At 36.6% G+C, this 14551-nt stretch overlaps 1 protein-coding gene across 1 annotated transcript in view; it reads left to right on the top strand.

The window, feature by feature from the left end:
• Positions 1-14551, top strand: part of CENPC (centromere protein C) — a gene marked incomplete at its 5' end in the record, with an annotated part of 91689 nt that overhangs the window by 67054 nt on the left and 10084 nt on the right. Inside the window, 2 exons of the mRNA XM_079716564.1 lie at positions 4437-4496; positions 13992-14096. Of these exons, the coding sequence (XP_079572690.1) occupies positions 4437-4496; positions 13992-14096 (165 nt within the window). The remainder of the gene's footprint in view (positions 1-4436; positions 4497-13991; positions 14097-14551) is intronic.

Genomic DNA, 14551 nt, shown 5'->3' with positions numbered 1-14551 from the left:
GGCTATTGCTCTTTTATCTCATGATAGCTAATGCTTATGAGTAGATATTGTAAGACAGCCTTACTTCTTTTTTCCTTTGTAAATAACCTGTGTCTTACATCATGCTTATTAGGCTTTGTTAGTCTTTGAAATTCTGGAGTTGTCTCTGTGTTTTGCTTTGTTTTGTTTTATACTCTTCTGGGAAATAATTTTTAATTTACTCAAATACCATACCCCCTTCATCCAGTTTCCATAATTGCCAACATTTTACAATATTTGTTTCATTTACCTCCCTGCCGTCTCTACATAAATGTTTATACATGTTTATTAGTCTTCTTTTGGGACTGACTGTTCGAGTGCAAGTCGCATACATATTATTACGTGTGAGTATGTGCAGACATGATGCAAGACAAGAACATAATTCACTCTTCATCCATCCACGTCAGGAAATCAGCATTAGTATAACACTAGTCTTCCTTCACTGACTCCATGCAGATTTCACCAGCAGTTCCAACTGTTCCTTTTTCTCTCGGGTTCAGGATCCAATCTAGGGTCATGGACTGTGTTTGGGTCTCATGTCCCTTCAGTTTCCTTCAATAAGGAATAGTTCTTTAGTCTTCTTCTAACTTTCCTGACCTTGACACTTTTTCAAAGAGTACAAGCTTTTCATTCTTTAGAATGACCTTCAACCTGGGTGTCTCTAATATTTCCTCATGATCAGATGTGAGCCATGCATATTTGACAGAAATACTACAGAAATGATGCTGTGTTCTTTGTGCATCACATTAGGAGGCACACAGTGCTGACTCATCTTCTACTAGTGATTTTATTTATTTATTTAATTTTAAAATAAATTTATTTATTTTATTTATTTATTTTTGGCTGTGTTGGGTCTTCGTTGCTGCGTGCTAGCTTTCTCTAGTTGCAGCAAGTGGAAGCTACTCTTCATTGTGGTGTGCAGGCTTCTCATTGCAGTGACTTCTCTTGTTGCAGAGCACAGGCTCTAGGTGTGCAGGCTTTAGTAGTTGTGGCACACGGGCTTAGTTGCCCCGTGGCATATGGGATCTTCCCAGACCAGGGCTCGAACTGGTGTCCCCTGCATTGGCAGGTGGATTCTTAACCACTATGTCACCAGGGAAGCCCCTCTACTAGTGATTTTAATCTTCATCACCTGTTCAAGTTATTGTCTGCCAGGTTTCTCCACTCAGGGTTTTTCTCTTTGGTAATTGATAAGTATTTTGTGGAATGATATCCTATTTTAGTAACTTGTCCCTTTTCAAACCTCTGCACCAATGTTAGCATCTTTTGAATATTCCCACCTGAATCCACTAATGGTGGTACCAAATTACTATTTTCTATTTCCCTAATTTCTTCTCTATTAATTAGTTGGCATTCTATAAGAAATAGTTTTACTTACTCCTTCCCCATTTATTTATTCATTATTCATTTATTTATATTATTATGGACTACTACTGGGTTCCTGTTTTATTCAGTGGGTTATAATCTTTATCATTTATTCTGGTACTCAAATTGTGCCAAATTTGGCCAGGAGGAGACATCCTTTCAACTGGTTCCTGAGACCTTTTGTCATGTTTCTGTCATTTTTTGAATACTGTCTTATTTTTTGGCAGAAGATGTTCCAGGCTTCTTCCCCTGCCTCTAGTCTGGAATCAGTTATTTCTCCAAAGGAACCTAGTGGAGGGATGACATTTAGAAACTTAGATCCGGGTGCTTGGTGTACTCATTGTTACTGGGATATCACTGCTTTTAGGTTCTCTCAGTGGACTGAGATAGGAAATAGATAAACACACACATACATATATATGTGCACTGTACATACACAAGCATCTGTATCTTCTTTCTGTACTTATTCAGGCATCCCTTGCTTTATTGCTCTTTGCTTTAATGTATGTCACAGATTTTGCATTTTTTACAAATTGAAGTTTTGTGGCAGGCAGCCCTGATCAAACAAATCAATTGGCACCATTTTCCAATGTCATTTGCTCACTTAGTATCTCGGTGTCACATTTTGGTAATTAACACAATATTTCATTATTATATTATGGTAATCTGTGATCAGTGATCTTTGTTACTATTGTAAAAAAAAATTACGACTTGCAGAAGGCACAGATGATATGTAGCATTTTTTAGCAATAAAGTATTTAAGATACATTGATTTTTAGGCATAATGCTTTTGCACACTTAATAGACTACATTATAGTGTAAACAACTTTTATATGTATTGGGAAACAAAAATATTCATGTGACTTGCTTTATTGCCAAATTTGTTTTATTGCAGTGGTCTGGAACCAAACTCTCAATATCTCTGAGGTGTTTCTGTATTTAGAAACCATGAGTTCACATCGGTACCTCCAACTCCATTCCAACATGTTTGACTTTCCCTTTTCCATTTTAATAAGCCCTTTCTCAAGGAGAGTGAGAAGTCTGGCTCCCATTATCCTCAGTATATTTATTCATTTGCTTTGTTCCTTCTCTTGGCTCCAACAGTTGCCTCCAGAGCCCACTGCTATAGGAAAATTTCCAAGAATGACTAGCCCTCTACTTGTTATACTGGGAAGTACAAGGGAAATTGTATTTATTTATTTATTTTTTGGAATAACTTTATTGGGATGTACTTCACATACCATACAATTAACCCATTTATAGTATATAATTCAGTAGTTTATAATTATCACCACAGTAAATTTTAGAACACTTTCATGATCCCAAAAAAGAAACCTTCTACTCTTTAGCTGAGAACGTACTTAAAACTTAGACCTGCTTTTCAGGAAATGTATATTACACACAATATTGTATCAGAAATCTAAGATGGTTCATGGATATTAAGTATTCTAGTTTCATATTGCTGCATAACTTACCATCCCAAACTTAGTGGCTTAATACAGCAGTCGATTTATCTCTTATGGTTCTGTGGGTTGACTTAGCTTATTAGCTGGGCAATTCTCATTTTGGCTCTCTCATGCATTTGTAGTTAGATGCAAGCTGCTGGGGCTGGAGTCATTTGAAATATCAGCTGGACTGGAAATCCACGGTGACTTATTTACTTATATATTTGGTACCCTGCCAGGGTGGCTGAAATAATTGGGGGCTGGCCAAGCATCCTTTCCACTTGGTTATCTTGGGTTTCCTCACAGCATGGCAGTCTTGGGGTAATCAGTCTTCATAATGATGGCTGTCTTTCCTCAGACTGAAGTTCCAAGAGATCCAGGTGGCACCTGCATGTCTTCTGAGGAATTAGCTTTCAAAGTCCCAGAATGTCATTTCTGTGCATTCCATTAGTCAGGCAACTCACTAAGGCCAGTGATGATTCAAGGAGAAGGCAATTAAACTTTGCCTCTTGATAAAGAACAGCGTTTGTGCATAGGAAGGGAAAGAGTTGATGGTTGTTATGTTTAGATGCTATTTATTACACTAAAGTTGAGACCTCTTGACCTAATTGTCACACTGCTAAGTAAATTCAGTACGGTTGCACTATTTACAACTTTAACAATCATAGATTACTTTATTAACACAGTAATTATTCATTATCACACCTTGCATTTTTATCCACCCAGTGGCTTATTTCACTTAAAGTCCACAAGCAATAGAAAACCTGTTTGTTTTTTGTTACTTGTAACTGTTATCGTCTTAAGATATATTCACTGTAGCAAAATCTAGAGACATATTATACTGTTTTTCACTAGCCTTCATTTCTCAGCAGTGAAAAGCAAAGGGAGTAATAAAATGTATTGTCAGGTTGACAGATGAATGGATAAAGAAGATGTGGCACATGTATACAATGGAATATTACTCAGCCATAAAAAGAAACGAAATTGAGTTATTTGTAGTGAGGTGGATGGACCTAGAGTCTGTCATACAGAGTGAAGTAAGTCAGAAAGAGAGAAATAAATACTGTATGCTAACACATATACATGGAATCTAAAAAAAAAAAAAAAAAGGTTCTGATAAACCTAGGGGCAGGACAGGAATAAAGACACAGACATAGAGAATGGACTTGAGAACACGGGGAGGGAGAAGGGTAAGCTGGGATGAAGTGAGAGAGTAACACTGACATATATACACTACAAAATGTAAAATAGATAGCTAGTGGGAAGCAGCTGCGTAGCACAGGGAGATCAGCTCAGTGCTTTTTGACCACTTAGAGGGGTGGGATAAGGAGGGTGGGAGGGGTTATGGGGATATATGTATGCATATCGCTGATTCACTTCGTTATATACCAGAAACTAACACAACATTGTAAAGAAATTATACTCCGATAAAGATGTTATTAAAAAAAGAGTATGCATCCAAGTAAAGAACTGTTATTTTCTAAGAAAAAAAATGTATTTTCAGGTTGAATTTTATTTTAAAATATACTGAAGTTGACCGAATAACCCACTTTAACTCAACATGAAATTAGTGTCCATTGCTCATGATATTGCTTCTGCAATTTGCAGATGATTCAAGAGTAAAAAGGTCTAACTCAACACCAGAGAACAAGGTGCATCACAAATTAGGTAAGATTACTTTTCTCTTAATATTTTCATATTATAAAACCTTTATTTCTAAATATAACTTAATTTTTTCTCAGGCAGGGGGAAAATATTATTTGGATTAATTGTCAGAGAAAGTAAAACTTGTATTTAGTTTTCATGAATTTCATGGTAAATCATCACAGGCCACTGAGTTTCTTTATTGGCCATTTATGAAGCCTGTAATCCTCTCACTCATTGTTCTATAGTAGGGAGCTGATAAACTAAGAAGCTAGGGTGGAGAATTCTATAAAATGTAACTGCTAGGTAGATGGCATCCCTGACAAATTCTCCCGTTTTTTCCAGTTCACACCTAAACAAAGCAGTTAACTAGGATAAGTAAGCTGGGAGCTAAGGAATCCATGGAGAGGCTCACATGAGGATTAAAACTATGGTTTTCAAAGAGATATTTGCTGGTCAGGATTCATGGGACCTCTCACCTTTGTGGAACTGGAGTGGCTTTTTATTTCTCTCCCTATACTTGAGGCTTCTACACTTGTACCTGAAGAGAACCTATAGGAATGAACCTTTTCCTAATTGCTTCAACCAGAACCTCACATCTTGTCAGTTAGTATTTTGTAGGCCCATGTGAAGAGAGGCTGCTATACTTCTCTGTGCTTAATGCTTGTCTTGGAGTGGAATATGCCTAGAGTCAGAGTAGTCAAAGAGAAATAAAAGTGTCCCTGAACAGGGGCTCCAGCAACCCAAGAGAGGAAAATCAAGAATTATGCCTAGCAACAGTAGGCAGCTTCTGGTGTGCTAGAACCATTGTAGTAGATGGATAACAATTTTAACAAGGAAGGAAATATGAGTACTGTCAGAGATCTAGTTATATCATAGAAGGCTTTCTGGTTGCTAAAACATAATTTTTCAGTTTAAAAAGTCAGTATGTGAACTGAAAGTAAAGATATTTTCTGTTGAGAGCTGAAATAGTAGCTGGTATTGACACTGAAGAAATTCATCAGAACAGAAATGTAAAAAAAGATGGAAATGATGAAGAAAAACATATGCAGTGGAAATAACATGGAGACAGCAGATAAAACATGCAAATAACAGGATTTCCAGAAAAAAGAAACAGATGGAGGAATGAAAACAGTTAAAGAAACAGTTAAAACAGTTAAAGAAAGTACTAGTTAAAACTTCCCTGGAGTAAAGATAGTCTTGATCTGCAATTTGAGGAAGTTTACCAACTGCCAGAGAGAATTAATGAAAAAGATACACCTCTAGACATAAGTGAATAAAATTCCTGAATTTCAAGGATAGAAGAAAGCTTCCAGACAGAAAAGTTACATGTGAAGGAGAAAAAAACTCCCCAACAAAACCTGACTACCATAACTCATGTATGCAACTCTGGAAGAATAAAATAATATATATAGCCTACTTTCAGAAATGTATTACAGAGGCAGGCGTGGTCAAGATGGCATACTAGGAGCATGTGGAATTCATGTCTCCTCACAACTAGGGCACCTACCAGGCACCAGTGGGGGACCACGGACACCTAAGGGGACAAGATGAACCCCCAGTGACTGGTTGTTTTGATTATACTTTTATTTTTCCTGATATATTTTTTATCTTTCTAATTTTATTTTGATTTTTTTTTTTGTTGCGGTACGTGGGCCTCTCACTCTTGTGGCCTCTCCCGTTGCGGAGCACAGGCTCCAGATGCACAGGCCCAGTGGCCATGGCTCACGGGCCCAGCCGCTCCGTGGCATGTGGGATCTTCCCGGACCGGGGCATGAACCCGTGTCCCCTGCATCGGCAGGCGGACTCTCAACCACTACGCCACCAGGGAAGCCCTATTTTGTTTTTTATTCTTAGATATTGTACTCCTTTTTTCTTTCTTTCTTTTTTATTTTTTTATGAGCCACGAATCTTGTGGGATCTTGGTCATCAGGCCAGAGGTTGTGCCCAAGCTCCTGTGGTGGGAGCTGCAAGTCCAAATCGCTGGACTAACAGAGAAACTCAGCCCCTATGGAATATCAATCGGAGTAAGACCTCCTGGAGGTCCTCATCTCAGCACCAAGACCCAGCTCTATCCAACTGTCTGCAAACTCCAGTGCTGGACGTCTCAGGCCAAACAACCAGTAAGACAGGAATATAGCACCACCCATCAAAGAAAAAAAAAGGACAAAAAAGTATGTTACAGATGAAGGAGCAAGGTAAAAACCCACCAAACCAAGCAAATGAAGAGGAAATAGGCAGTCTACCTGAAGAAGAATTCAGAGTAATGATAGTAAAGATGATCCAAAATCTTGGAAACAGAATGGAGAAAATACAAGAAACATTTAACAAGGATCTAGAGGAACTAAAGAGCAAACAAACAGTGATGAATAACACAATTACTGAAATTAAAAATACTGTAGAAGGAATCAATAGCAGAATAACTGAGGCAGAAGAACAGACAAGTGAGCTAGAAAATAAAATGGTGGAAATAACTGTCAGGGAGCATAACAAAGAAAAAAGAATGAAAAGACTTGAGGACAGTCAGAGACCTCTGGGACGACATTAAACGCACCAACATTCAAATTATAGGGGTTCCAGAAGAAGGAGAGAAAGAAAAAGGGTCTGAGAAAATATTTGAAGAGATTATAGTCGAAAACTTCCCTAACATGGAAAGGAAATCATCAATCAAGTCCAGGAAGCACAGAGAGTACCATACAGGATAAAGCCAAAGAGAAACACACCAAGACACATATTAATCAAACTATCAAAAATTAAATACAAAGAAAAAGTATTAAAAGCAGCAAGGGAAAAGCGACAAATAACATACAAGGGAATCCCCATAAAGTTAACAGCTGATCTTTCAGCAGAAACTGCAAGCCAGAAGGGAGTGGCAGGACATACTTAAAGTGATGAAAGGGAAAAACCTACAACCAAGATTACTCTACCCAGCAAGGATCTAATTCAGATTCGATGGAGAAACTAAAACCTTTACAGATAAGCAAAAGTTACGAGAATTCAGCACCACCAAACCAGCTTTACAACAAATGCTAAAGGAACTTCTCTAGGCAGGAAAGACAAGAGAAGGAAAGAACTACAAAAACCCACAACAATTAAGAAAATGGTCATAGGAACATGCATATTGATAATTATCTTAAATGTAAATGGATTAAATGCTCCCACCAAAAGACACAGACTGGCTGAATGGATATAAAAACAAGACCCGTATATATGCTGTCTACAAGGGACCCACTTCAGACCTAGGGATACATACAGACTGAAAGTGAGTGGATGGAAAAAGAAATTCCATGCAAATGGAAATCAAATGAAAGCTGGAGTAGCAATTCTCATATCAGACAAAATAGACTTCAAAATAAAGACTATTACAGGAGAGAAAGAAGGACACTACAGAATGATCAAGGGATCAATCCAAGAAGAATATACAATTGTAACAATATATGCACCCAACATAGGAGCACCTCAATACATAAGGCAAATGCTAACAGCCATAAAAGGGGAAACTGACAGTAACACAATCATAGTATGGGACTTTTAACACCCCACTTTCACCAATAAACAGATCATCCAAAATGAAAATAAATAAGGAAACACAAGCTTTAAATGACACATTAAACAAGATGGACTTAATTGATATTTATAGAACATTCCATCCAAAAACAACAGAATACACTTTCTTCTCAAGTGCTCATGCAACATTCTGCAGGAGAGACCATATGCTGGGTCACAAATCAAGCCTTGGTAAATTTTAAGAAAATTGAAATTGTATGAAGTATCTTTTCTGATCACAACGCTATGAGACTAGATATCATTTACAGGAAAAAAACTGTAAAATATACAACCACATAGAGGCTAAACAATACACTACTTAATAACCAAGAGGTCACTGAAGAAATCAAAGAGGAAATCAAAAAATACCTAGAAACAAATGACAATGGAAACATGACGACCGAAAACCTGTGGGATGCAGTAAAAGCAGTTCTACGAGGGAAGTTTATAGCAATACAATCCTACCTCAAGAAACAAGAAAAATTGCAAATAAACAACCTAACCTTACACCTAAAGCAATTAGAGAAAGAAGGACAAGAAAACCCAAAGTTACCAGAAGGAAAGAATTCATAAAGATCAGATCAGAAATAAGTAGAAAAGAAATCAAGGAAACAATAGCAAAGATCAGTAAAACTAAAAGCTGGTTCTTTGAGAAGATAAACAAAATTGATAAACCATTAGCCAGACTTATGAAGAAAAAAGGGAGAAGACTCAAATCAACAGAATTAGGAATGAAAACGGAGAAGTAACAACTGACAGTGCAGAAATACAAAGGATCATGGGAGATTACTAAAAGCAACTCTATGCCAATAAAATGGACAACCTGGAAGAAATGGACACATTCTTAGAAAAGTACAACCTTCTGAGACTGAACCAGGAAAAATAGAAAATATAAACAGACCAGTCACAAGCACTGAAATTGAAACTGTGATTAGCAATCTTCCAATAAACAGCCCAGGACCAGATGGATTCACTGGTAAATTCTATCAAACATTTAGATAAGAGCTAACACCCATCCTTCTCAAACTCTTCCAAAATATAGCAGAAGGAGGAATACTCCCAAACTCATTCTACAAAGCTACCATCACCCTGATGCCAAAACCAGACAAAGATGTCACAAAAAAAGAAAACTACAGGCCAGTATCTCTGATGAACATAGATGCAAAAATCCTCAAAAAAATACTAGCAAACAGAATCCAACAGCACATTAAAAGGATCATACTCCATGATCAAGTGGGGTTTGCCCCAGGAATGCAAGGATTCTTCAGTATACGCAAATCAATTAATATGATACACCATATTAACAAATTGAGGGATTAAAAACCATATGATAATCTCAATAAATGCAGAAAAAGCTTTTGACAAAATTCAACACCCATTTATGAAAAAACTCTCTAGAAAGTAGGCATAGAGGGAACCTACCTCAACATAATAAAATATATATATGATAAATCCACAGTCAACATCGTTCTCAATGGTGAAAAACTGAAAACATGTCCTCTAAGATCAGGAACAAGACAAGGTTGCGCACTCTCACCACTATTATTCAACATGGTTTTGGAAGCCTTAGCCACAGCCATCAGACAAGAAAAAGAAAAGGGATCCAAAGCAGAAAAGAAGTAGTAAAACTGTCAGTGTTTGCAGATGACATGATACTATATATAGAGAATCCTAAAGATGCTACCAGAAAACTACTAGAGCTAATCAGTGAATTTGATAGAGTAGCAAGATACAAAATTAATGCACAGAAATCTCCTGTATTCCTAAACACTAATGATGAAAAATCTGAAAGAGAAGTTAAGGAAACACTCCAATTTACCATTGCAACAAGAAGAATAAAATACCTAGGAATAAACCTACCTAAGGATACAAAAGACCTGTATGCCGAAAAATATTAGACGCTAATGAAAGAAATTAAAGATGATACAAACAGATGGAGAGATATATCATGTTCTTGGGTTGGAAGAATCAACATTGTGAAAATGACTATACTACCCAAAGCAATCTACAGATTCAGTCCAATCCGTGTGAAACTACCAATGGCATTTTTCACAGAACCAGAACAAAATATTTCACAATTTGTATGGAAACACAAAAGACCCCGAATAACCAAAGCAATCTTGAGAAAGAAAAACAGAGCTGGAGGAATCAGGCTCCCGGATTTCAGACTGTACTACAAAGCTACAGTAATCAAGGCAGTATGGTATTGGCAAAAAAAAAACAGAAATATGGATCAATGGAACAGGATAGAAAGCCCAGAGATAAAGCCATGCACATATGGTCACCTTATCCTTGATAAAGGAGGCAAGAATATACAATGGAGAAAAGAGAGCCTCTTCAATAAGTGGTGCTGGGAAAACTGGACAGCTACATCTAAAAGAATGACATTAGAACACTTCCTAACACCATACCCAAAAATAAAATGGATTAAAGGCCTAAATGTAAGGCCAGACACTATAAAACTCTTAGAGGAAAACATAGGCAGAACACTCCATGAGATAAATCACAGTAAGATCCTTTTTGACCCACCTCCTAGAGTAAAGGGAATGAAAACAAAAATAAACCACTGGACCTAATGAAACTTAAAAGCTTTTTGCACAGCAAAGGAAACCATAAACCAGATGAAAAAACAATCCTAAGAATGGGAGAAAATATGTGCAAACGAAGCAACTGACAAAGGATTAATCTCCAAAATATACAAGCAGCTCATGCAGCTCAATGTCAACAAAAAACCCAATCCAAAAATGAGCAGAAAACCTAAATGGATATTTCTCCAAATAAGATATACAGATTGCCAACAAACACATGGAAATATGCCCAACATCACTAATCATTAGAGAAATGCAAATCAAAACTACAGTGAGGTATCACTTCACACCAGTCAGAATGGTCATCACAAAATCTACAAACAATAAATGCTGGAGAGGGTGTGGAGAAAAGAGAACCCTCTTGCACTGTTGGTGGGAATGTAAATTGACACAGCCACTATGGAGGAACAGTATGGAGGTTCCTGAAAAAACTACAAATAGAACTACCATATAACCCAGCAATCCCACTTCTGGGCATATACCCTGAGAAAACCACAATTCAAAAAGATCATGTACCACAGTGTTCTTTGCTGCACTATTTACAATAGCCAGGACATGGAAGCAACCTGTGTCCATCAGCAGATGAATGGATAAAGAAGATGTGGCACATATATACAATGGAATATTACTCAGACATAAAAAGAAATGAAATTGAGTTACTTGTATGAGGTGGATGGACTTAGAGTGTGTCATACAGAGTGAAGTAAGTCAGAAAGAGAAAAACAAATACTGTATGCTAACACACATATATGGAATCTAAAAAAAAAAAATGAGTCTGACGAACCTAGGGGCAGGACAGGAATAATGACGCAGACTTAGAGAATGGACTTGAGGTCACGGGGAGGGAGAAGGGTAAGCTGGGACGAAGTGAGAGAGTAACATTGACATACATACTACACTACGAAATGTAAAATAGATAGCTAGTGGGAAGCACCTGCATAGCACAGGGAGATCAGCTAAGTGCTTTGTGACCACCTCAATGGGTGGGATAGGGATGGTGGGAGGGAGGTGCAAGAGGGAGGGGATATCGGGATATATGTATACATATAGCTTATTCACCTTGTTATACAGTAGGTACTAACACAACATTGTAAAGCAATTATATTCCAATAAAGATGGTAAAAAAAAGAAATATATTACAATCCTTTGTTACAACTAGCCAAGATATCTTTCTTTCTGATAACTGAATTTATTTTGCAGATAACGCAAGATTAAGTTTAGCTTCCTCTATGTAAAATATCCATGTAAGGTAATCTAACCAAGTATCATATAAGTCAAAAATGAGTTCAAGGAGAGGAAACAGTGCTGAGGAATGATTCTCAATATATGTGGTTAAATTTAAGCAATGTATATTTGTTTTCTGTTGCTGTGTACCAAATTACTACAGATTTAGTTGTTTAGACAACACATATTATTATCCCTTGGTTTCCATGGGTCAGGAGCTCAGGCACAAATTAGCTGGGTCCTCTGTTCAAGGGTTTCACAGGCTGCAGTCCAACGTCTCAGCCTGGGACATGGTCTTATCTGAGGCTCGAGGTCCTGTTAACCACCACAAGCTCATGTAGTTGTTAGCAGAATTCAGTTTCTTGGAATTGTAGGACTGAGGTACATGTTTCCTTGGTGGCTGTGAGCCATGGGCCACTACTCTCGATCTAGGGGTCACCTGCAGTTCCTTGTCGCATGACCCTTTTCATAGACCCTTCACAGTATGGCAGCTTGCTTCTCCAAAGTGAGCAAGGAAGAATTTTTCTCTCCTTCTGCTAGTGTCTTATATGTATGATCATGATGTAATCACAGAAGTGACTTCCCATTGCTTTTGCCATATTCTGTTGAGTGTGTCATAGGTTCCACATGTATCCTAGGGAAGGGGATTATATAAAGGTGTGTCTCATTGCTCACACCTTAGGATGTGTCTACTACTTAATGCTAATATGATTGGGGATTTATAAGTACTAAGTAAGGATTTTTGCAGTGGTAGCTTGAAATCCACACTATCTTAACAAAACTTGGTGTGGTGGGGAGGAGAGTAGGAGTGGAAGAGGGGTAATAAAAGTAGTCTAAAAGTTTCATTTTACTAAATGAGAAAAAGGAGAAGATAACATCTTGGTAGGGGATATAGTTGTTAATATAATGATGGAGAAATGAGTATGACTGTTGAGTGTCAGGAATGGGAAGGTAACCAATATTAGAGTGAAAAAGCACAGTAAACTTTGAAATGACCAAGGTTTGGGGTATGGGGGAAGAAATGGTATTCTGACCAAACCAGTGAGAATGAGGGGAAAAAAGAATCACTGATGTAAAATAACCTGTAAATATAAAGTAAAATGGAAGAAATAAATAGATGTATATTACTTGTTGTACTAAATAAGTGTGAATGGATTGAATTCCTCTAGTAAGATAGAGACTATCAGATTTGGTTAAACAAACTTACCTATGTGTTTATAAGAAACACTTAAAACAGGTTTTAAAATAGAAGATTATCAAAGAATTAAGTAGGCTAATACAAACAGAAAGAAAGTAGTGTATTTTTAATATTAGGTGAATTGAAATTTAAGGTTAAAAGTGCTGAACAGGATGAAGGACTTGTAATAATAAAATTAGCACTTTATGAAGAAGATAGAAAAATCATAAACTACTATGTACCAAACAACCTAGCAACTAAAATGTGTAAAGGAAAAAAGCTAAGAAAAAGCAAGGAGATTTTAATTTAAACAATACAGTTAGACTGGGAGATTCTGTTAAACCACTTTCAGAATTGGACAACTCCAGCAAACCAGAAGTAAGTAAGAACATAGGAAGTTGATTATGTAGCCAACAAACTTAGTATATAGAACTTTGCATTATTCAGATAAAACAAGTAAATATGTGTGTATACACACAAACACATGTATACATAACTACCCCTGATTTATAAATTCCTATTGTGGAGCATTTAGGTGGTTTTCAGTTTGCTTTTTGCCTTTTCTTTTCTGTTTCTATTATGAACAGTACTACCATGAATGTTCTTAACACCTATATCTTTGCCCATTTTTGTGAATATTTTGCAAACTCATTTTCTAAAAATGAAATTTCTACATCAAACAGTATTACAATTATAGGTATTGTCAAATTGTCATCAATCAGTTTACATTTCCACCTACAATATATGAGAATTCCGGTGTACCTTTAACATCATTAACCGTGAATGTTCGTTACCATGTTTTTAAATCTTTTCCGATCTAGTAGCTTGGCATTTCTTTAATAGCACAAATATGTCTTAAAATTTATTTTTCTAGTGTTCTGTCTAGAAGCATTTGTGTTCTAGAAAGTAATATCAATCTTTTCACTGCAGAGTATCATCCAACTAAACATATATGTGCATTTTTTGTCTGATGTCTTTTTACAGTATTGCCCTCCAACACACCAAATGTTCGCAGGACCATGAGAACACGATCAAAACCTTTGGAATACTGGCGAGGGGAGCGAATAGAGTATCAAGGAAGGCCATCTGGTAAAATTTATGCTTTAGTGTCCCAAAATAATAATAATGATAATTGCTACAATTTATTTAGGTACATTACGTGCCAAGTACTGTCTTATGTATTTATATACATTACCTTATTTAATCATCATCCTCCAAAAATGTGACAAGAATAGATTCAAGTCCAGATTTCTCTGATTACTATAGAGATGCTGATTTGTTTTCTTTTTGGTAGCAGTTTGAGGTGAGCATGTGGCTTGATAGAGTGTTTTTATTTTTATACTACCTAGGAAGGTTTTTAATTGCATAAAATGAAGCATTAGATCAGAACATGAGAAAATTATAACTGTCAAAGATTAAGTATTCCCCATTATTATTCTCATTCTATTTTCTTATATTTTTCTACAAAAATTGTAGAGGGTGGGAAAGAAAGTATAGTGAGTGTTATCTTAAAGTTATTTCCTTTCTTTTGATGTATATTTCTG

Source organism: Hyperoodon ampullatus (assembly GCF_949752795.1).
Source record: "Hyperoodon ampullatus genome assembly, chromosome: 1".
Taxonomy (NCBI): Eukaryota; Metazoa; Chordata; class Mammalia; order Artiodactyla; family Ziphiidae; genus Hyperoodon; species Hyperoodon ampullatus.
The sequence above is the reverse complement of the archived record's forward strand: the minus strand, read 5'-3'. Positions and strand labels throughout refer to the sequence as shown.